Raw genomic sequence first — 24,254 nt, 5'->3', positions numbered from 1 at the left:
TCCCCTCTCTCTTCCTTCTCCTCCCCCCTCTCTCTCTCTCTTCCCCTCCCCTCTCTCTCTCTCTTCCCCTCACCTCCTCTCTCTCTCTTCCCCTCCCCTCCTCTCTCTCTCTCTCTCTGCTTCCTCTCTCTCTCTCTGCTTCCTCCCTCTCTCTCTCTCTCTCTCTTCCCCTCACCTCCTCTCTCTCTCTTCCCCTCCCCTCCTCTCTCTCTCTCTCTCTGCTTCCTCTCTCTCTCTCTCTGCTTCCTCCCTCTCTCTCTCTCTCTCTCTTCCCCTCCCCTCTCTCTCTCTTCCCCTCCCCTCTCTCTCTCTTCCCCTCCCCTCCTTCTCTCTTCCCCTCCCCTCCTCTCTCTCTCTCTTCCCCTCCCCTGCTCTCTCTCTCTCTCTCTCTCTCTCTCTCCGCTTCCTCCCTCCTCTCTCTCTCTCTCTCTCTTTGTCTGTATTATGTGAGTCAGTAGCTGTTGCTGCTAAACTCGCTTATCTTAATCAGACAGCGGAGGGGGAATCCGTAGCCCTCTCCGCTCTGTTATCAGGTCGGTGGGCTTTAAAGCGAGTGTAACGATTACCACTTTATCAGGCCAATCTGTCACCAGGTTTCATTGCCTCATTTTGTCTGGGAGAGGAGGGGAGTGTTGGAGGCTAGAAAACGGAGGGAGAAAAAAAGGGGGGAGGCTTACACACAATCTATAAACAAGTGTAGAGGCCAATCGGGCACGTCTTCAGGCACGTACATTTAAGAGCCTGTCAGTAAGGCGGAGGGGAGTGGGGTAGGGGGGGGGGGCGTTAGGGAGGGCAAAGTGCGGCCCACTTCAGAGCTTCTGAGAGCTAGCACCGTGTTTTTAAGAGCGTCTGCCCCACTAACCACAGCTTAAGCCTGCCAGTAAATCAAGTTGCTCCGCACATGGTCTGCAGGTGGGCCGCTCTTTTTCGCTTGTTCTCTCGTTTTCTCTCTCTCTCTGGGTGTCTCTTTCATTCCCCGACTCTCTCGTTCTCTCACTCTTTCGCTCTCTCTATCAATTTCAATTCAATTCAAAGGGCTTTATTGGCATGGGAAACACATGTTTACATTTCCAAAGCAAGTGAAATAGATAATAAACAAAAGTGAAATAAAGAATATAAAATTAACAGTAAACATTACACTCACAAACGTTCCAAGGGAATAGAGACATTTCAAACGTCATATTATGGCTATATGCAGTGTTGCAACGATGGGCAAATAGTAAAAGTAGGTCCTCCCAGGGACCTCCTGCCCTTTCTGACTGCCACAGCCTGCTGGGGACCCACCTGGGGAGAGTTTAAGCTTCAAGTGGGTGTCCACTTAGCACTTAAGTAGCTACGCTATCCTGCTATCCTTCCTCACAGCTACTCCAGATGGCTGGGCAAGATAGGGACACTAGCTAGCGAAAAAGGCTAACTCCTTCCATCCTCCAGTCCTCGTTCACACACACTTGTAGAGGGCAGAGAAAGGGCTAATGAGCCCCCCATGATGAGCTAGTTACAGGGGCTAGCTAGGCTAGCGAAAGGCTAGCTCCTTCCAACCTCTTTGACAGACACTTGAAGTGGGGAGAGAAAGTGCTTCTCTTGGTCCTCAAGTTGAGCGAGTTAAAGGAGCAGTCTGGGAGAGAATAGGCTTTTTTTATATGAGCCTCGGGAACATAGGCTTTGTATAACCCATTGTTAAAGTACTAAGCCGGTTGAGGAGCTCTGAAGGTTGATGGGCTTGGTCCTGTATATAAATGTTTTGTTCCTCTATATGAAGACCTTGGAGAGGCTCAGATGGAGTTAGGATTGAGTTCCCTACTAGTGTAACACACACACACACGCACACACACACTTTGAGGAGGGAGATGCACATAAAAGATTGAAAAATGTTCTTGGTTAACGGGGAGGCTGATGGAAGGCATTTCAAAGGAGCTCGCTCTTCATAGGAGACGATCATTGCTCAATGTGAGATTATTTTTTTAAACTCTGCCAATCGTTTACCATAAAGCGTTTGATGTTTGAACTGCAATGCTCCCCCTCAGTTTGGGTTTGTGCGTTCGGTGCCTATAAGAATCATTTGTTGGCTGTTGGATAAGGCCCAACCCGAGTGTCTGTGTTCTATTATAATTAGGTTTCTACTGGTCTGCAAAAAAATGTGTGGAGAGGAGAGATTAAATAATGTTACATGACTCGGGCCTTTTTTCAATGACATGTTCATCTGATACAGGGAATGTCTATCTAACTTTGGGTTTTCATAAGTTTTGGTATTTTATTGATTAAAGTCATTGGAATCCTTAGAGATGTCACACTTGTGGCCAAGGCAAGAGCCTGCGGGCCAAGGCAAGAGCCTACGGGCCAAGGCAAGAGCCTACGGGCCAAGGCAAGAGCCTGCGGGCCAAGGCAAGAGCCTGCGGGCCAAGGCAAGAGCCTACGGGCATAGAGACAATAGTATTCCTATATAGTTGCCATTTTACATGCAACACAATACATGTAAGTCATTATAATTGACAACAGCAACAAAAAGACGACTTTATTTTTCATTTCCAGAGAAGTAATGAAAACCAATCTTTAAAAAAAAATCTCTAACATAATGTAATTTATGGTTAATAAAGTTCTACAGTGCAAGACACATGGAGAGGAGAACGTAATCACTTCTACGTGTTATTCTACCTGAAACTTTTGTCTTTGACAAAGACACATTTTTTTGTTCTGTCTGTAAAACTTGTTCCTCGTGGTTCGACTCACTGAAGTGATTACACACTGGCTGATGTTACTGTGTGAATTACGCTGAAAGTAATGGCACTAATACGGTGCCCCGCTGCACTAAGCTTGGGATTTCTCTCAGTAGAATAGCTTTCAGACACTCCTTTCATCGACAGATTCTGAAAGCATCATAACCAAAGATCCAAGGCTGGTGTCAATGATTTAGTTTCATAACCATTATCACAGCATCTAAATATTACTTGGCCACAAACCTCCTAAAAGGGGTGCCATGGCAGCCAGCGTATCAAACTCTTTATCAGCTCAACTAATATTTGCGGTGCTGAGTTTGTTAGATTCGTAACCAGACCACCCAGAGAGCTTCTACCCTGTTGCCCACCTTGGCTATCATACCATGTTAATTAACGATCTATACTTGCATGGGACTTAGGCCCAACCTCCTGTGTGGTATCAACAATAGGTTCCCTATTCAATAAATCTGTAAGCATGGTGGGCCTTGGGCCACGCCCGGACACTGTGCCAAAATAGTCATATTACTTTAGCTCTACCGACAAAGGTGTTAGAGAAACGAACAAGATGCACCTTTCATAAGTCCTCACTTAGGGCCCAGGCCCTCAATCGATATGCATTCTGTGTTTACGCTCTAGTCAATGAGGGGTGAAGCCATAAATCTAGGCTCTGGGCACTGTTCTTTCTGGGCCAAAGTGGCCGTTGCTCTCAGTTTCCTTCGCAATGGTCTCACATGGGAGTCATTTGAAGTGATCGAGTTTCTCATATAAAAGCAAGACTGTACTCTTCTACCCTCTTGTATTGCTAAGGGGCTTATTCTGTCCAAGAGCTACCCAGCAACGGTTCCCGTTGGACAATAAATAACTGAGGGCCTTAATTGCTGTCACTTTAGTGTAGCTGCATGGTGTGTATTTATGTCACTGGAGGAGCGAACACACATTAGTTACACAGTTTTAGTTTTCATTGAATTATCTTGAGTTATGATATGCCAGACTTTAAATCATTTTACAAGCTAAGCCCCAAGCACAAGATGGTTCATAGGAGTTGATATATAATAGGTAAAGCAGTGTATGTGTTAACTTCATTAACACAGAGAGCGGGGGGGTAATATTGTGAGAGAGAGAGGTGGTTAATATGGAAAGAGAGCGAGAGAGAGGTGGTTAATATGGGGAGGGAGGGAGAGAGAGGTGGTTAATATGGAGAGGGAGGGAGAGAGAGATGGTTAATATGGAGAGAGAGAGAGAGAGAGGTGGTTAATATGGAGAGAGAGAGGTGGTTAATATGGAGAGAGAGCGAGAGAGAGGTGGTTAATATGGGGAGGGAGGGAGAGAGAGGTGGTTAATATGGAGAGAGAGGTGGTTAATATGGAGAGAGAGAGGTGGTTAATATGGAGAGAGAGAGGTGGTTAATATGGAGAGAGAGCGAGAGAGATGGTTAATATGGAGAGAGAGGTGGTTAATATGGGGAGGGAGGGAGAGAGAGGTGGTTAATATGGAGAGAGAGCGAGAGAGGTGGTTAATATGGAGAGAGAGCGAGAGAGAGGTGGTTAATATGGGGAGGGAGGAAGAGAGAGGTGGTTAATATGGAGAAAGAGAGGTGGTTAATATGGAGAGAGAGCGAGAGAGAGATGGTTAATATGGAGAGAGAGCGAGAGAGAGGTGGTTAATATGGAGAGAGAGCGAGAGAGAGAGGTGGTTAATATGGAGAGAGAGCGAGAGAGAGGTGGTTAATATGGGGAGGGAGGAAGAGAGAGGTGGTTAATATGGAGAGAGAGAGGTGGTTAATATGGAGAGAGAGCGAGAGAGAGGTGGTTAATATGGAGAGAGAGCGAGAGAGAGGTGGTTAATATGGAGAGAGAGCGAGAGAGAGGTGGTTAATATGGGGAAGGAGGGAGAGAGAGGTGGTTAATATGGGGAGGGAGAGAGAGAGAGGTGGTTAAAATGGAGAGAGAGAGAGAGAGGTGGTTAATGTGGAGAGAGAGAGAGAGAGAGGTGGTTAATATGGGGAGGGAGGGAGAGAGAGGTGGTTAATATGGGGAGGGAGGGAGAGAGAGGTGGTTAATATGGAGAGAGAGAGGTGGTTAATATGGAGAGAGAGCGAGAGAGAGGTGGTTAATATGGGGAGGGAGGGAGAGAGAGGTGGTTAATATGGGGAGGGAGGGAGAGAGAGGTGGTTAATATGGAGAGAGAGAGAGAGAGAGGTGGTTAATATGGAGAGAGAGAGAGAGAGAGGTGGTTAATATGGGGAGGGAGGGAGAGAGAGGTGGTTAATATGGGGAGGGAGGGAGAGAGAGGTGGTTAATATGGGGAGGGAGGGAGAGAGAGGTGGTTAATATGGAGAGAGAGCGAGAGAGAGGTGGTTAATATGGGGAGGGAGGGAGAGAGAGTTGGTTAATATGGAGAGAGAGAGAGAGAGAGGTGGTTAATGTGGAGAGAGAGAGAGAGGTGGTTAATATGGGGAGGGAGGGAGAGAGAGGTGGTTAATATGGAGAGAGAGGTGGTTAATATGGGGAGGGAGGGAGAGAGAGGTGGTTAATATGGAGAGAGAGAGGTGGTTAATATGGGGAGGGAGGGAGAGAGAGTTGGTTAATATGGAGAGAGAGAGAGAGAGAGGTGGTTAATGTGGAGAGAGAGAGAGAGGTGGTTAATATGGGGAGGGAGGGAGAGAGAGGTGGTTAATATGGGGAGGGAGGGAGAGAGAGGTGGTTAATATGGAGAGAGAGAGGTGGTTAATATGGAGAGAGAGCGAGAGAGAGGTGGTTAATATGGGGAGGGAGGGAGAGAGAGGTGGTTAATGTGGAGAGAGACGTGGTTAATGTGGAGAGATAGGTGGTTAATATGGAGAGAGAGAGGTGGTTAATATGGAGAGAGAGCGAGAGAGAGGTGGTTAATATGGAGCGAGAGAGGTGGTTAATATGGGGAGGGAGGGAGAGAGAGGTGGTTAATATAGGGAGGGAGGGAGAGAGAGGTGGTTAATATGGAGAGAGAGAGGTGGTTAATATGGGGAGGGAGGGAGAGAGAGGTGGTTAACATGGGGAGGGAGGGAGAGAGAGGTGGTTAATATGGGGAGGGAGGGAGAGAGAGGTGGTTAATATGGAGAGAGAGAGGTGGTTAATATGGGGAGGGAGGGAGAGAGAGGTGGTTAATATGGGGAGGGAGGGAGAGAGAGGTGGTTAATATGGAGAGAGAGCGAGAGAGAGGTGGTTAATATGTAGAGAGAGGTGGTTAACATGGAGAGAGAGAGGTGGTTAATATGGAGAGAGAGAGGTGGTTAATATGGAGAGAGAGCAAGAGAGAGGTGGTTAATATGTAGAGAGAGGTGGTTAATATGGAGAGAGAGAGGTGGTTAATATGGAGAGAGAGAGGTGGTTAATATGGAGAGAGAGCGAGAGAGAGATGGTTAATATGGAGAGAGAGGTGGTTAATATGGGGAGGGAGGGAGAGAGAGGTGGTTAATATGGGGAGGGAGGGAGAGAGAGGTGGTTAATATGGAGAGAGAGCGAGAGAGAGGTGGTTAATATGGAGAGAGAGAGAGAGAGAGGTGGTTAATATGGAGCGAGAGAGGTGGTTAATATGGGGAGGGAGGGAGAGAGAGGTGGTTAATATGGAGAGAGAGAGGTGGTTAATATGGAGAGAGAGAGGTGGTTAATATGGAGAGAGAGCGAGAGAGAGGTGGTTAATATGGAGAGAGAGCGAGAGAGAGGTGGTTAATATGGAGAGAGAGCGAGAGAGAGGTGGTTAATATGGAGAGAGAGCGAGAGAAAGGTGGTTAATATGGAGAGAGAGCGAGAGAGAGGTGGTTAATATGGGGAGGGAGGGAGAGAGAGGTGGTTAATATGGAGAGAGAGAGAGAGAGAGAGGTGGTTAATATGGAGAGAGAGAGAGAGAGAGAGAGGTGGTTAATATGGAGAGAGAGAGAGAGAGGTGGTTAATATGGGGAGGGAGGGAGAGGTGGTTAATATGGAGAGAGAGCGAGAGAGAGGTGGTTAATATGGGGAGGGAGGGAGAGAGAGGTGGTTAATATGGGGAGGGAGGGAGGGAGAGAGAGAGAGAGAGAGAGACAGAGACAGAGACAGAGACAGAGACAGAGTAACAGCCTCATATCTTCACTCATTGCCAGCAAAGTTCCAAATATAGTTCTGTGCAAATGTTTTACCTGGCAAGCGGACAGGATCATGCGTCATATCATTTGTCACCTTAACGTAATTACCAATCATTCCTGTTTTGATGTAATCGAACACCGCAGCCTAACTCGGACAATGTTTGCTTATAATCACATTAGGGCTTTAACTCTGGCTAGTTTCAGAAATGAAACTGAACAAAACTGCTTAGCTGAGGATTTTATGTTTTATAAATGACGATGGAATCTGTTTATGCTTTCGTTTTGGTGTGAGGCATCAGTGAGTTTGAAGGAGTTAGGACAAACCAACAGAGGAACATAGGAAGTTTCTCTTGCATATGAGATTAGTTATTATTTCCTAGTAGTGTAATGACATGTTATTTACATGGTGGCATGCAAGGGTTTAGACCACAGGGATATGCTGTACTGCTGTTCTAAGACTGAGCTCACAGCCTATGGGAGTACAGTAACGGTGTCTGTGATTGGTGGATCTGAGAGTGCGTGCGTGTGTGTGTGTGTGTGTGTGTGTGTGTGTGTGTGTGTGTGTGTGTGTGTGTGTGTGTGCGTGCGTGCGTGTGTGTGTGTGTGTCACTGCTTTAGACACACAGAGGAATAGCTTCCGTCTGTCCACTCTACCATAATGGCCTGATTGGTGAAGTGCTGCAGAGAACTCTGGTGCTCTGTCAGAATGACCATCGGACTCAGTTTGGGCGTGCTGCCAGCTCTAGAAAGAGTCTTGATGGTTCCAAACGTCTTCCATTGAAGAATGATGGAGGCCACTGTGTTCTTGGGGACCTTCAATGCTGAAGAAATGTGTTGGTACCCTTCCCCAGATCTGTGCCTCGACACAATCCTGTCTCGGAGCTCTACGGACAATTCCTTCGACCTCTTGGCTTGTTTTTTGCTCTGACATGCACTGTCAACTGTGGGACCTCAGACAGGTGAGTGCCTTTCCAAATAATGTCCAATCAATTCAATTTACCATTGATGGACTCTAATCCATCTCAAGGATGATCAATAGACTCCCGAGTTGCACAGCGGTCTAAGCGTCGTCCGGGTTAGGGAGGGTTTGGCCGGTAGGGAATTGGCCTAGCGTCGTCCGGGTTAGGGAGGGTTTGGCCGGTAGGGAAATCCTTGTCTCATCGCGCACCAGCGACTCTTGTGGCGGGCCGGGTGCAGTGCATGCTAGCCAAGGTCGCCAGGTGCACGGTGTTTCCTCTGACACATTGGTGCGGCTGGCTTCCGGGTTGGATGCGCGCTGTGTTAAGAAGCAGTGCGGCTTGGTTGGGTTGAGGACGCATGACTTTCAACCTTCGTATCTGAGGACGCATGACTTTCAACCGTCGTCTCTCCCGAGCCCGTACGGGAGTTGTAGCGATGAGACAATTGGATACCATTAAATTGGGGAGAAAAAAGGGGTAAATTAAAAAAACATTTTTTTTTTTTTTTTAAGAATCCAGTATATAAGTAAATAAATATGTGGTGTAACTAAATATGGTAGTAGAAATATCAGAATGTCAGGAATAAAGTATTTAAATACTCTGTGCGAAATGGCAAGTGTCCAGTGGTTCAATGACATGGATGTGTGTGGGTGTGTGTGGGTATGTGCATGTGTTTGTGTTTGTGAGGTGTGTGTGTGTGTGTTCGATAGCTTGTGTGTTTTTTTGTGTGTGTGAGTGAGTGTGCCTCACCTGGCAGCCGGCTAGTGATGGCTGTTCAGCAGTCTGATGGCCTGCTAATAGAAACTGTTTTTTAGTCTCTCGGTCTTGGCACTGAATGCGCCTCTACGTACTATGTCCGGCTCGCACACATCGCGCCCAATCACACACATCGCATCGAATGTGGATCTAGCGTTCGTCTGCCGATCGTTCTGCACGCTCTATTTCATTTGTCACTCGGTATGCAAATGACGTGCAGAGGTGTTAATTACTCTCGGCCAGCAAATTCTATTGGTGTGTCTGAGCCCTAAGGCTTGTAAACCTTCTCGAGAACATAAGCAAGAAGCTTGACTCAACCCCCACTTGATTCCAAAAAAAATGTAAAAAACATATTCAAGATCTAACACAGATGTAGACTCCGTTCCTAGAATCTTCTAGAAATAAAAACTGGACCCATATCATATTCCACAACCTCCGTTTAAAAACATCGCATATAAAGTAACAGGAGAGATGTGTACCGTTTGGCCATCAAGTTAGCAGCGGCATAGAGGGAGAGAATCAAGCGGTTACGAGCACGAGTCAAAAGGTTGAAGACCAGCCTGGAAAGAGAGAGAGAAAGAAACACATGCAGAAGAAGACATTGAGATGATGAAGGAGGCACAGAGAGAGTTCTCAGTTTTCCATGCCGGCGGTGTTGGCAGTTGGTACAATCAAAGGAGTCAAGAGACGTTCAGAGCCAGCCCCACGTGTCCCGGATGCACACACATAGTTCAGAATTAGGTGGTTAGAGGTCCACACTGATGCATTTTTCACAGCTTTTTGACAAGTTGTTATGACATAATATTTAAGGCATGAGTATAGTAAGTCTCCTGCCATTAAATAATGGACATAATATTGAATTTAATCATTTACAGTAAAACCTAACATTCTAAGACTGTTTAAAAAAAAACTAGGAAACTAGAACTACTTGCAAAATGTCAACAGAAATAAAGTTGATTACTCCAGGCTCTGCAGTAGCTATAGACCCCAAATACTCATTGTGCGTATTGAGGGTTTTGAGTGGCATTTCAACTTTGGCTTAACTAACTACTCAAAGCTGCAGTGAATCCATTAGCGAATTCCTGCTAGTTTGTTGACCCTAATTCAGCTACGCCTGAGAAATCCTCTGTGGCCTCTGACACACACACACACACACACACACACACACACACACACACACACACACACACACACACACACACACACAGAGACGCACACACACACACACACACACCTACACACACGCGTGCGCACACACACACACACATCAACACACACTGGCTCATAAATCCTATGTTGCCTCTGACGCAGAACCAGAGGTCTTCATTAGCTCTCCAATTAAAGCAAATCATATTTAATAAAAGCCAGAGTAAAAGGGTTCACCTGGGAGTAAGATGGATTATTGATTTTGGTCCTTATTAAAATCTGCTACGGTTCTGAAAATCGGGGGTAAAAGACGAGCAGTAGTCTTTTGATAGTGGAGCTTCGCACACATATGGGGGGCACTGCGGCATAAATATACATGCATTAAGAAACATCACTGATGAATAAATGTAATTGAATTCAAATGTTCATTCAATGAAATGTGATAATTTCGGTCAACGCTGTGATAAAAATGCATCAGTAGACTTTAAGGTATCACAGGGTAACCCACCCTGAGGGTGAGTTATGGTGCTGAAAGAATCAAGTCTTGTCCACGTGAGAACGGGATGGATGGATGGGAGAACAATAAGAGGTTATTACATCTCCAACAATTAGACAGCCTGATAGAGATGGGGGGGGGGTATATAGTATGGGGGTTAATGAGACACAGCCTCCCGTGATGGATGTCTGTTTGCATTCCCCAATCGAAATCTCAAAGTGTTCATGTCAGCTGGGAACACCGCACGAATGGGATTGATGGGTGTTTGGGTTAGGTTCCATGACTTTTGTTCTTGGGACTTTTTTTTCATGCAGAAGAATGAATCATGTTGGATGTGGTGTTTGGATAAACCGGACTGTTTACTCTCCATCTCTCTCGTTTTAGAAATGTGACTTTATAGCAAATTCATGTCTTCCAAATTATGACGTGAAATAGACACAAGCAAATAATCGCCAAACAATACAAGAAATAGACACTTAATCCACATTCATACTGTAGTGTTGATGTCAGGTGTGGGTGAATGAAGAAAACAACGTTATAACAGTTGAAATACATTGACTTAGGCATCCCTCCTCCTGTGAATAGTGTCTATGGGTTGAGCTGCACAGATGCACTTTTTCTCAGACAGACAAGACAGCTTCTCTGTCAAACTGATTGATTAGTTTGTTTATTTACCTCCTCCATGAAGAATGTGGGAAAACATGGAGCTCTAACTGTCAGCCAGAGGCTAATATTTCCCTTTTATACGCCCTTGTAAGGAAGCGCTCTAAAGAGTGTGTTTGTGTGTGTGTGTGTGTGTGTGTGTATGCGGGGCACGTTCACGGTGTCACCGGGCCTTGTTTGAACAGAGCTTTAGCTCCCTGTTATCTTTCCCTTCAGCTATAGGAGGTTTGAAAACGTAATCTTTCTTCTCCCTCTTTCTCTCTCTCTCTCTCTCTCTCTCTCTCTCTCTCTCTTTCTCTCTACCCTCATCTCTCCTGAGGTGAAGGCCAAACATTTCAGGAAATTGTGACGTCCTTTACACCCCCCCCCCTCCCCCACTGCCTGATGACCCCTGGTGAGCACACCTGTGTAGGAATGTGTTCCTGCCACCCCCCCCCCATCCCCCCATCCCAGAATTCCTCTCACTCATCTGACCTGAGCCTCGCCGGGAATCACTTCACACCTCTCCTGTTTGTTTTGCTTGCCCTGTCATCTCTCCCCCCCCCCCCCCCCCCCATCCCTCGCCCCAAATGAAGCCAAATAACTCTGTGTCGGTGAGGAGACCCCCCCAAACCCCTACCTCATCACAGACTCCTGCTGGACCGGGGTAAGACAGGCCAGGAATGTACGGACCACTGTGTTTTTCAAATTCCCCTGATTCTGCTCTTAACTTTTAGATAGGAGATGAGCGAGCCACATAACGTAGTGGTTATCTCTAACGTAGTGGTTATCTCTAACGTAGTGGTTATCTCTAGGTTCTCCTCTGACTTTGCAGTTAGTTATTCACCAGGAAACATGACTAGCTGGGTTATTAAATACTTTTAAAAAAATGCACAATATGCTGTTTTCAGATGAGGAGATTATCTAAATGCACTCTATTTATGACATGAAGTGTAACATTGGACAACAGTTGTGTATCATAGAGCTACATGTCACTCTAGCGACAAGAGAGCCCCATAGGTAACAGTCAGAGCAGGACTGTAGCCCTCACCAGACCCCTCGTACCTTTGCAGGCTTTCCTGTGAGAGATGGTTTTGGACAGGTCTCTGTAGTAACCCTCCTTGCAGTAGTGACAGTGGCGTCCGGCCGTGTTGTGGCGACAGTTGAGACAGACTCCTCCGCTCTTCCTCCCAGACAACTTGTACAGCTCCATGTTGAAACGGCATCGCCTGGCATGCAGGTTACAGTTACAGGCTGCAGAGACAGAAAGGAAGGGAGATATTGCATTTTTAAACAGCCTTTTATTGGCACATTTCAACTTCTTTGCATAACGAATTCAATGCCAAATCCACATTTAATGCCCCCCCCCCCCCCAAAAAAAAAAAAATACCACTGCACAGAGGGAGAGAGAGAGAGAGAGAGAGAATAGAATAAAGAGAAGAGAATAAAGGGAAGAATAAAAGGAAAATAAATAAAACATATTCTTCAACTGAATTACAAACGCTATAGATTACTGCAGTGTATCTACACTGCCTCTTGACGCCCACACCCCAATCATCAGTCTGGTGCCTGACAACCGATAAAGTGGTGTGAATAATAATAATAATAATTACAGTATTCTGTACGTGTTTGTTTACCAGATATACAAATCCTACTTGACACCTGCCCCCCCCCCCCAGGTAAAAGACTGTGAGAGTTTTAACTTCCCTGAAGTTAACTGAGCTGAGCTGAGTTGAGTCGTTTTCGCTCTCTTTCTCTCTTTCTCGCTTCCTCTGCCTTTCTCTCTCACTCTGCCCTCCCCCCTATCTCTTTCTCTCAAGGTTATTCTCTCCTCCTAGCAGACGAGGTTTCGGTACAGTATTATCATTCCACACCAAATCCCCGGTCGTGTTTGCTGCTGGTTTACTAATGAATAAAGTTGCTACGGCCGAGTCTAATTAGCCAGCTGATGTTTATTCATGACTCGTCGTTTGGCTTAACTTCATTAAACCCCCCGTCCGACTACATACGCACACACACATACACACACATCTACCAGTCCATCCGGGTTCCACGAAAATGTACTGTGCCAAATACTGCATCACAATGCCACAGGAGGGGAGAGCGAGGGAACATGCTGATAGGGCTCCACCCTGACACGTCTGCCCATGTTTTTCAGCCCACTCACTCCCGAAACACACATACTGTACACACACTCAAGTAGGCTACTTCCTGTTACCATGTGCCCATCACAATCTAGGGAATAGAGTTGCTTCTCAGCTTGCACCAGTTAAAACAACGATCCATTGAAGGTCTGTGGCGTTTTAGTCCAGACACTGTAATTAGCTCCTTCACACAAGTTATGTTAGAGACTGGAGAGAAGGAGTCTCAGAGGGTCCACACACAGCTCAGTCCCTTATCTGTAGGGTCTGGTTTCCCAGCTCTCTACCCGACCCCAGGGGTCCTTAATTAGGGCTGTCCTCTTTGCTTGTTTTCCCTCCTGATCTCGGACTGTTGATTTTGTGTTGCCTGGGCTCACCCTGGGCTTTAGCCCCCTCACCCCTCACTGCCTTAGAGGCATCACGGTGGAAAACTATCCATCTGCCTTGGGGGCATCGCATAGGAAACCTATCCTTCCCTTAACCCTCTGCCTGGAGGCCCCGGAGGTTTAGGGATTACTGGCAGAGAGAGTTAAGGCACGGAGACACCGGTAGAGTTTACCGGCAGAGAGTACTTAGCACCGCTGTTCAGAGTGGCAGCCGTAATTTGACATCCGATTCTACATGTAGAATCAGATGTCCCACAGTGTGTTTTAGTGGTGGTCTCTAAAACTGCACCCGAACGAACCCGCGAATGAACGGCAGATGGACACTCGGTGCGGTGCGTCCGCTCGCTCAGGCTGCCGGATCACTACTCAGACTCTATAGTTACACTACTCAGACTCTATAGTTACACTACCCAGACTCTATAGTCACACTACCCAGACTCTATAGTTACACTTCCCAGACTCCTTCAATCCCTGTCTAATGGTGGGAGCAGGGATTACAACAACTGGGCAATATGCATGAATTCTCTCCATCTTTAGAACAGAGATATGCTACAGTGATATGCCACAGAGATATGCTACAGAGATATGCTACAGTGCCTGTTGGCTATTATGCAGTATGCAACTGGGATGCAAAGGTGTAATATGCTTCAAGCTACAGTAACTGGTTCCAAAAGATAAATCGCTGCGACCAATAGGAAAGAGCAAAACACACTTTATCTGAACTTCTGGTTCTTAGGACCTTAGAAAGGGATAGACCTGCATCACAATAGCCCGTACAGAGTCAGACTTCTTGTCTTCAGTTAAATCCTCCCAGGGGTTTAGAGTGGCTCCAGCAATGCATTGCACCGTGCTCTCAATGCACTGAAAAATAAATGCTACAATTACATTATTCTGGTAGTTTTCTTTTCTGCTAGATTTAATTAAAAACAATGGAAGATAAAAGCTGATGTGTTGCTTGCTTGTCTGGTATTGGCTAATCACGTTTCCTGCAATGTTGTGATGTCATTCAGGCTTCATTCAACCCTTATCCATTCATCCATGTGGAGTTCCCCCTTTCATGAGTTCAACCAAATAATCATCTTGCTTTGTCTTGGTGGTAACTATGGCGATACAGCCGCTCGCCATTGAACACCTGTTATACTTGTGTTTTTTTTCTATGTTTCAGCGCTCTGAAGACAAGGCCCATGTTGTTTTAACACCTGCATTGACCTGGGACATTCTCTGTGCTGAGGTTTCACAGCAGCAGCTCTTCCTGACAGGCCTCGTCTGAAGTTGAGACACCTCTACAGTCACAGAGGAACTAAACGAGGCTGGAGAGCAACCCCCGCTGGTGCTGTTAAACACACACTTCTACGGTGGGATTCCTGTGATGAGACCCCCGTCAAATGAGAGAAAACAGAACAATTGTGTTCCGCTACTTTCATCACAGATGCACACAAACAAAAATAAGCTAGTCACACCTGCTTGTTGGGCCAGGCAGGATTCAGGATGGACGGCACAAAAGCCGCAGGCGCCTCGCCCCTGCCAGATCTTTCAGCACACACACCTATACGACCATGAGACTCCAATGCACCTCAAAACACACACAAACACACACACACACACACACACACACACACACAAAAACGCACATGGGAATGACTGGCACGTACTGTGCGTTCTCTCTCCCCCATTTACCAACTGTACAGCCCGTCATTGTAAATAAGAATTTGTTCTTAACTGACTTGCCTAGTTAAATAAAGGTTAACTAAATCAATAAAATACACACGTTGTCTTCAGGGCACGAGAGCACATTTTTTACTATTACGAAAGCGAGGTGATAACTGATAATATTCAGCGAGGAGACATGACACAATTATTTATAGTGTAATTACTACTTGTTTTGTTTCATATAAATGAAACATACTGTACATTTAATGTAAGATTGAATCTGGAAGTAAAAAAATTGACCGGGAAGCAAAAGTGTGGTGATTTTCAAACCCCACAGGGCTATCAACTCCAACCCTTCAGGTTGGGTTACCGCGGCAACCCACCACTAGTTAATGACCCACAGGTAGTAAAATGTGTTAACTGATCCCTTTAAGCACAAATAATTGAGTTCGCCGGATCAAGCTAAGCTGAGTCCTCATAATGACACTCACACCACCTACTGTAAAAGGGACCTTTAATTCCCCCAAATAAGTTTTTTTTTAAAGTCATTTTAATTATAACGCCTAAGAAAAAATATTAGAAAGAAAAATACTGTGGTATTTATGGGGAATATAAAATGAGGCCTAGGTCTATCAGTTGTTACTGTTTCTCGCACATCCTGAGAAACACCCTACATTGGACCACCCGAGAGAGTTGGATCTAAAGAGAGTGTGTTTGTGTGTGTGTGTGTTGCAAAATTGGATGATGTTCGTTCCGAACGGTCCCCAGGCTCTTGGACTGACCCCATTGCTATCACTAACACACAGCCCCGCTTCCTTGTTTTCCTAATTAACGAGAAAGTTCGACCCTGGGAGTCATGCTCAAGTTGTGATAAGTTCCACTCGACAACTGTTGGTCTAGTTAAATATAGCGATGGATTTGTTCAGAAAAATAACTTTGTTACTGAATACATTTATATAAGTCCAAACTTAATTGGAGCCATATAAAACCTTAATTAGAGCCTGACCACCAACTCTGCAAGACGCTTTCAAAAAATGATAATTTCACTGTCTGTCAGTCTGTCCGCCTAACCACCCGTCCATCCGTTGTAACATTCTGGGGTCACAGACTGACCTGAGGCCTGTCATCGATATTCCACAAACACCAAGAATTCCGTCTCCCTGCCGCCTCAACCCTTCACTATCCCCCTAAACCAGACGGAATAGCAACACCCAACATCAGAGTGTCAGAGCAGGGGAGCAGGAGTAGGGAGCAGGGGTAGGGAGCAGGGGTAGGGAGCAGGGGTAGGGAGGAGGGGTAGGGAGCAGGAGTAGGGAGCAGGAGTAGGGAGCAGGGGTAGGGAGCAGGAGTAGGGAGCAGGGGTAGGGAGCAGGAGTAGGGAGCAGGAGTAGGGAGCAGGGGTAGGGAGCAGGGGTAAGGAGCAGGGGTAGGGAGCAGGGGTAGGGAGCAGGGTTAGGGAGCAGGGGTAGGGAGCAGGGGTAGGGAGGAGGAGGCTCTTGCTATTCTGCCCCTTGGTTTAAAACAAACAGGTGGGGAAGCACCTGCACACACAGTTTACTTTTAATCCTACGGGCGCCCCTGAAAGTCATCAGATTAGACCCAGAAAGCCCCTGAAAGTCATCAGATTAGACCCAGAAAGCCCCTGAAGACAAAATGAGAAAATATTGTGTGTCCCTACTTCGGCGATTGTTTTGGTTTTCGAGCGGTTTCGGCAGCGAAGGGGAGAAGGGGAGGTGTGTGTGTGTTTATGTTGTCCATGTGTGTAGGGGTTGATGAATTCTGCTTGTTACATCAGCATCAGAACGGTATTACAGCACATGACAGACATCTCAGGAATGGAAGGCATGACGCAACACTGAGCACCAAATGTGTCTCAAAATGACATCGTACGACTTTTAACCAGAGCCCCTCTGGTCACAAAGAAGTGCACTATTAGGGTCAACAGTCCAATGCCCTCTACCCCGCTAACCTATAGACAGCATGCTTAGGACTGGTCTATATCTGGAGACCGAAAGAAACATTACATTAGACACGCACCCGCAGTAGTTGAGAGGGAATTGTGCTCCATACAGTCGAAAGTAAGAGGATCACATGATTGACGTACAGCCAGGAGACCCCACCTCAGACTAAATTCATTCTAGAGATCTAATCCGCTTGAATCCACTCTACAAGTGGGTATAAAAGTCTGATAGGATAAACGGACACATACGACTGCAGCTATGGTACACCTTCCTCCGTGCCAGATCAACACGCATGCACGCCGGTGCGCACACACACTGATGTACATACACACACACGAAAAAGCGCACGCACACACACACCCACTACTGCTTTAGATTCCTTGCACAATTTAAATCCTTACATAGGGGGTATAATGATATCGTCTGTGATTTTAAATCTTTCTTTTCATACTTCAGCCGTAATGCCTTGCATTATAGTTAAAGTGCACCAGTCGCAAAACAATCATTTTGATTCACACATCCGCAACTGGCAGCAGCCTCTTAGGCTATTGGCAGACAGCCAGATTCACTCAATGTTGACACTTTCCTTGGCTATGATTAAAAAAAACGTGGTGTTTATGACAGTTAGCTAGGCCTACTTCCCGCAGCTCTTGTAGCCAGGACAATATTGAATATATCAGGACTGAGGACCACACCGATGCTGTAGTATGTGTATAATTCACATGCCCTGGAATTCCACTCTCTCTTATAAAGAAATAATAGTTTCTCGCGAACAAAATTACTGTTTTTTGCTAAACAACATCTCACTTTCTCAAAGCCCATAATAACAGCAGGGACACTCGAAGACACACACACACACAAATACACACACACACACAAAGCATCAAGTGATCTGAGAGAGAGAGAGAGAGAGAGAGAGGGGGGGGGGGGGAGAGATAGAGAGGGGGGGGGGGGGGGGGGGGAGAGAGAGAGAGGGGGGAGAGAGAGAGAATATTTACGCTGGCGCTGTAGCTATGTCGTATGTATCATACTCACTCAGATATCAACTAATAAATCTGACGCATTAAACCTCATGACAACAATTACATCAATTGCTTCATGTTACCACAGTGATGTATTAGTTGTGTGTTATTTTTCCTTTTACATTGGAACAATATTGTTCTTTTGTCTGGTTTATTTGTTGATTCAGACACTGCCATGGTAAAAGCTGGGCATTAGGTCACATTCCAGAGCTGGGAATTCCCAAATAAATCAAATGTATTCAGAGTTTAATGGGTGACGTCAATACTTATAGGCCTAACAATGTATGTTTTGAGACGTTTCCTTTGGATCAAATTATAGCATTAAGTCAATGTGAACAAACGGGCCTGACAACTACAAATGGTGCATAATGTACAGATGAAAGAGCACTCTGGTGAGGTTTAATAACTGCCAATCAATGAACCAAAACAACAACAACATGTAATAGCTGACATTCTATGTTTACTTTCGATCCAATGAGGGAGCTTTATTGAATCCGACAAAACTCTATTCAATCATATCCACTTTGGCCAACATCCGCATAGCGGTTGTTTTGGCGGTGTTGGAGGTGGAACTGCATTAGAGCTGTCAAATCCACAAGCGACTCCTGGCATTATACCTAAAGCGGACATTGCCATTGGCTGCGCGGAGTCGCATTAGGAGAAATCCCATGCAGCCTTGTTTACAAGTTCGAAACACTGGAATGTGAGATGTAATCTACACCTTGATTAGGTTGACAGAAATCCTCATTATTTCATTAAATGAATTTAAATTTGATATTCATTCATTCGTATCGGTTTTGTGGCTTCCTGACAGTGATCAAGAGCAGCTTCTCACCGATTTGACAGCTCCAATGTACAGTTGAAGTCAGAAGTTTACATACACAAAGGTTGGAGTCATTAAAACACATTTTTCAACCACTCCACAAATTTCTTGTTTACAAACTAAAGTTTTGGCAAGTCGGTTAGGACATCTACTTTGTGCATGACACAAGTCATTTTTCCTCATCATGGGAAAATCAAAAGAAATCCCTCCACAAGTCCTCCACAAGTCTGGTTCATCCTTGGGAGCAATTTCCAAATGCCTGAAGGTACCACGTTCATCTGTACAAACGATAGTACGCAAGTATAAACACCATGGGACCACGCAGCCGTCATACCGCTCAGGAATGAGATGCATTCTGTCTCCTAGAGATGAACGTACTTTGGTGCAGAATAACAGAACAACAGCAAAGGACCTTGTGAAGATGCTGGAGGAAACAGGTACAAAAGTATCTATATCCACAGTAAAATTAGTCCTATATCGACATAACCTGAAAGGCCGCTCAGCAAGGATGAAGCCACTGCTCCAAAACCGCCATAAAAAAAGTCAGACTACGGTTTGCAACTGCACATGGGGACAAAGATCGTACTTTTTAGAGAATTTTCCTCTGGTCTGATGAAACAAAAATAGAATTGTTTGGCCATAATGACCATCGTTATGTTTGGAGGTAAAAGGGGGAGGCTTGAAGCACGGGGGTGGCAGCATCATGTTGTCGGGGTGCTTTGCTGCAGGAGGGACTGGTGCACTTCACAAAATAGATGGCATCATGAGAAAGGAAAATTATGTGGATGTATTGAAGCAACATCTCAAGACATCAGTCAGGAAGTTAAAGCTTGGTCGCAAATGGGTCTTCCAAATGGACAATGACCCCAAGCATACTTCCAAAGTTGTAGCAAAATGGCTTAAGGACAACAAAGTCAAGGTATTGGAGTGGCCGTCACAAAGCCCTGACCTCAATCCTATAGAAAATGTGTGGGCAGAACTGAAAAGGCTTGTGCGAGCAAGGAGGCCTACAAACCTGACTCAGTTACATCAGCTCTGTCAGGAGGAATAGGTCAGAATTACCCTAACTTATTGTGGGAAACTTGTGGAAGGCTCCCTGAAATGTTTGACCCAAGTTAAACAATTTAAAGGCAATGCTTCCAAATACTTATTGAGTGCATGTAAACTTCTGACCCACTGGGAATGTGATGAAAGAAAATAAAGCTGAAATAAATAATTCTCTCTACTATGATTCTGACATTTCACATTCTTAAAATAAAGTGGTGATTCTAACAGACCTAAGACAGGGATTTTTTACTCTGATTAAATGTCAGGAATTGTGAAAAACCGAGTTTAAACGTATTTGGCTAAGGTGTATTTAAACTTCGGACTTCAACTGTTGTTCCAACTCTGACAGCGCCAAGACATCAGCTATGCAGGTTCCAAGTGGAAAAAGCATCTACTTTCTTTTTCCCCGATAGAAATAACAACATTCTCCGTGCACTATAAATTATAAATTGACGACGACAGGACCATTGTCATTACAGTTCCATGATTAGGGAGGATTAAGGTCAATTTATAGGACTATTGTTGAACCCTTATTAAAATTTCAACCTTCCTATATTTCACGGATTTAACTTGAATATGACAACTTTCAGGATTAATCAAACCACAGTATTTTTGATTCATCAATATATTTGCTGCGTAAAGGCTCTTTCCCAACCCTAAAATGTTTCTAAATAATCTACAAGATCAGAGTATTTTTAAATCTATCAGTTGCTGCTGAAAAATATATTCATGATTGTTTTTGTTTTTATACATTAAATGACCTGTTGCTTGACCTGGACCTGGTGCATTAAATGACCTGGTGTTTGACCTGGACCTGGTGCATTAAATGACCTGGTGCTTGACCTGGACCTGGTGCATTAAATGACCTGGTTCTTGACCTGGACCTGGTGCATTAAATGACCTGGTGCTTGACCTGGACCTGGTGCATTAAATGACCTGGTGCTTGACCTGGACCTGGTGCATTAAATGACCTGGTGCTTGACCTGGACCTGGTGCATTAAATTACCTGGTGCTTGACCTGGACCTGGTGCATTAAATGACCTGGTGCGTGACCTGGACCTGGTGCATTAAATGACCTGGTGCTTGACCTGGACCTGGTGCATTAAATGACCTGGTGCTTGACCTGGACCTGGAGCATTAAATTACCTGGTGCTTGACCTGGACCTGGTGCATTAAATGACCTGGTGCTTGAGCTGAACTTGGTGCATTAAATGACCTGGTGCTTAAAGTAACTGTCCAGTGTTTTCAGAATCCAATGAAATATTACCTGTAATTAATTACAATTTAAGTTAAATTGTTTTCCTTCCAAAAAAATATAATTTGGTATGTTCAAAAACATATTTTCTGTGTTGGAATGGTCTGTGCGTACCCCAACGACAAAATGGTGTGGGCGTATATCGGTCATAAAAAAATGTGAGTAGACCGCTGATTGGCCAGCTCTACTTAATCCTTCCGCTTATACTGTGTTTTCAAAATACCCCTCCATATACCCCTCAAAATGTCCCTCAAGAGAGACATAATAAGTAATGTCAAACTCTCTATAATTGCAGGAAATGCGTTTCAAAACGTAAAAGATACATCTGACACCACAATTTTGCCCGTGGCGTAGGAAAGGCGTGCGTAGGAAAGGCGTGCGTAGGAAAGGCGTGCGTAGGAAAGGCGTGCGAAGGAAAGGCGTGCGAAGGAAAGGCGTGTGAAGGAAAGGCGTGTGAAGGAAAGGCGTGCAAAGGAAAGGCGTGCGTAGGAAAGGCGTGCGAAGGAAAGGCGTGCGTAGGAAAGGCGTGCGAAGGAAAGGCGTGCGTAGGAAAGGCGTGCGTAGGAAAGGCGTGCGAAGGAAAGGCGTGCGAAGGAAAGGCGTGCGAAGGAAAGGCGTGCGTAGGAAAGGCGTGCGTAGGAAAGGCGTGCGAAGGAAAGTTGTGCCTGGGAAAGGCGTACATTTCCTAAGTCGGAATCGGGCCCTTTGTGAACAGCGTCAACATAAAATATAAATATGAAATCCCGGGTCAAGTGTCAAACCGTGCCGCCGGATTTAAAAGCTGTTTACCCCTTACATATACTACTGGAACTGTTAGGGAGACACATTCCTTTTAAGACGTTCATTCAATTCATGTCGTTCTCCTTAAATAAAGCTCCAGCCATTCTCCTATGCCTTCTTCCTTTTGTTCTCCTCTCCTGTCCAGACCGTTTCAATATCATCCGGCGTGCGTCAAACATTTGTAATATTTTGCACAAAGCCAGCTGTTATTTTGGACGGGAAGGGAAAAGAACACAACAACTTGGGTTGGAGCCACGGAGACGGTGATGATTCATTTTACAAGTTACCGGAATGTTCCAGGATTGCTTTGATGGTTTGACGGAAATCTAAACTTTTTTTAATTGGAAAAAGAAAAAAGGTCTGATGTGAAACTACAGTATCACCTTGGCGTGACACAAACAAATAAAAGATTAGAGAGAGAAAGCGTACCAGGAAGGAATGTATTAAGATGACGGTTCTTTGATCATCTTAACCAGAGTGGACAAGGCCCCACAATAACAAACTCTGATTTCAGATCAGTTTCCAGGTGGGGAATGAAGGGAATGGAGTCAGCGATATGCTGCTAATGTAACACACATTTAACATAGCGGCGGCCTTCGTTTGTCTGAATGCATGGCCCGGAAGAGAAGGATTTATGTCATTCCCGTTCAGACAAACACCTGTATCTGTATCGATGTGTAAGAAAAACGCTAAAGTAAAGTAAACGCTCCGTATTTAATTAAAGACAACTGTCTGTATTGTCAAACAGGACCCCGTCGACTCCATGGCCACTCTCTCTACAGAGGTTACAGTGGAGGCTCAGTCAAAAGAAACAAATGCGCTTTGCATAAGTTGTTCCATTCTTGCATGTGTGACACAATGTGAAATCATAAACCACAATGTTAAATCATATCCCCATAATGTGAAATCATATCCCCGCAATGTGAAATCATAAACCACAATGTGAAATCATATCCCCATAATGTGAAATCATATCCCCGCAATGTGAAATCATAAACCACAATGTTAAATCATATCCCCATAATGTGAAATCATATCCCCGCAATGTGAAATCATAAACCACAATGTGAAATCATATCCCCATAATGTGAAATCATATCCCCGCAATGTGAAATCATAAACCACAATGTTAAATCATAACCCCATAATGTGAAATCATATCCCCGCAATGTGAAATCATATCCCCATAATGTGAAATCATATCCCCGCAATGTGAAATCATATCCCCGCAATGTGAAATCATATCCCCACAATGTGAAATCATATCCCCGCAATGTGAAATCATATCCCCATAATGTGAAATCATATCCCCGCAATGTGAAATCATATCCCCATAATGTGAAATCATATCCCCGCAATGTGAAATTATATCCCCATAATGTGAAATCATATCCCCGCAATGTGAAATCATATCCCCGCAATGTGAAATCATATCCCCGCAATGTGAAATTATATCCCCATAATGTGAAATCATATCCCCATAATGTGAAATCATATCCCCATAATGTGAAATCATATCCCCGCAATGTGAAATTATATCCCCATAATGTGAAATCATATCCCCATAATGTGAAATCATATCCCCATAATGTGAAATCATATCCCCATAATGTGAAATCATATCCCCGCAATGTGAAATTATATCCCCATAATGTGAAATCATATCCCCATAATGTGAAATCATATCCCCATAATGTGAAATCATATCCCCGCAATGTGAAATCATATCCCCATAATGTGAAATCATATCCCCGCAATGTGAAATCATATCCCCGCAATGTGAAATCATATCCCCATAATGTGAAATCATATCCCCATAATGTGAAATCATATCCCCGCAATGTGAAATCATATCCCCGCAATGTGAAATCATATCCCCATAATGTGAAATCATATCCCCGCAATGTGAAATTATATCCCCATAATGTGAAATCATATCCCCATAATGTGAAATCATATCCCCAAAATGCGAAATCACATCCCCACAATGTGAAATCATATCGCCACAATGTGAAATCATATCCCCATAATGTGAAATCATATCCCCAAAATACGAAATCACATCCCCCCCACAATGTGATTCCATATTTTCATGAAATGTAACATCCGTTACCATGAAACCATGTAGTAAAAATGTAATGAAAGGTGTACCTGTTTTTCCTTTAATTGGCAATCATCAGGACAAGATCGTCTTGGCAAGTTTGTAACAGTTTCCCCTTCAGACCTGTTTCAGGTCCATCCTCCAAGTGTATTCTAGAGTTGTAGATCTGTCTAGAGTTGTAAATCTGTCTAGAGTTGTAGATCTGTCTAGAGTTTTAGATCTGTCTAGAGTTTTAGATCTGTCTAGAGTTGTAGATCTGTCTAGAGTTGTAGATCT

General features: G+C 44.8%; 1 protein-coding gene across 2 annotated transcripts in view; it reads right to left on the bottom strand.

Moving 5' to 3' along the window:
• The window catches only part of LOC118940367 (netrin-1), a 114,097-nt gene that overhangs the window by 51,523 nt on the left and 38,320 nt on the right, over positions 1-24,254 (bottom strand). For both annotated transcript variants that reach the window (XM_036949489.1, XM_036949490.1), the window contains exon 3: positions 11,878-12,066. In XM_036949489.1, the coding sequence (XP_036805384.1) occupies positions 11,878-12,066 (189 nt within the window). The remainder of the gene's footprint in view (positions 1-11,877; positions 12,067-24,254) is intronic.

The sequence above is a fragment of the Oncorhynchus mykiss genome, chromosome 17 (assembly GCF_013265735.2).
Source record: "Oncorhynchus mykiss isolate Arlee chromosome 17, USDA_OmykA_1.1, whole genome shotgun sequence".
Classification (NCBI taxonomy): domain Eukaryota; kingdom Metazoa; phylum Chordata; class Actinopteri; order Salmoniformes; family Salmonidae; genus Oncorhynchus; species Oncorhynchus mykiss.
The sequence above is the reverse complement of the archived record's forward strand: the minus strand, read 5'-3'. Positions and strand labels throughout refer to the sequence as shown.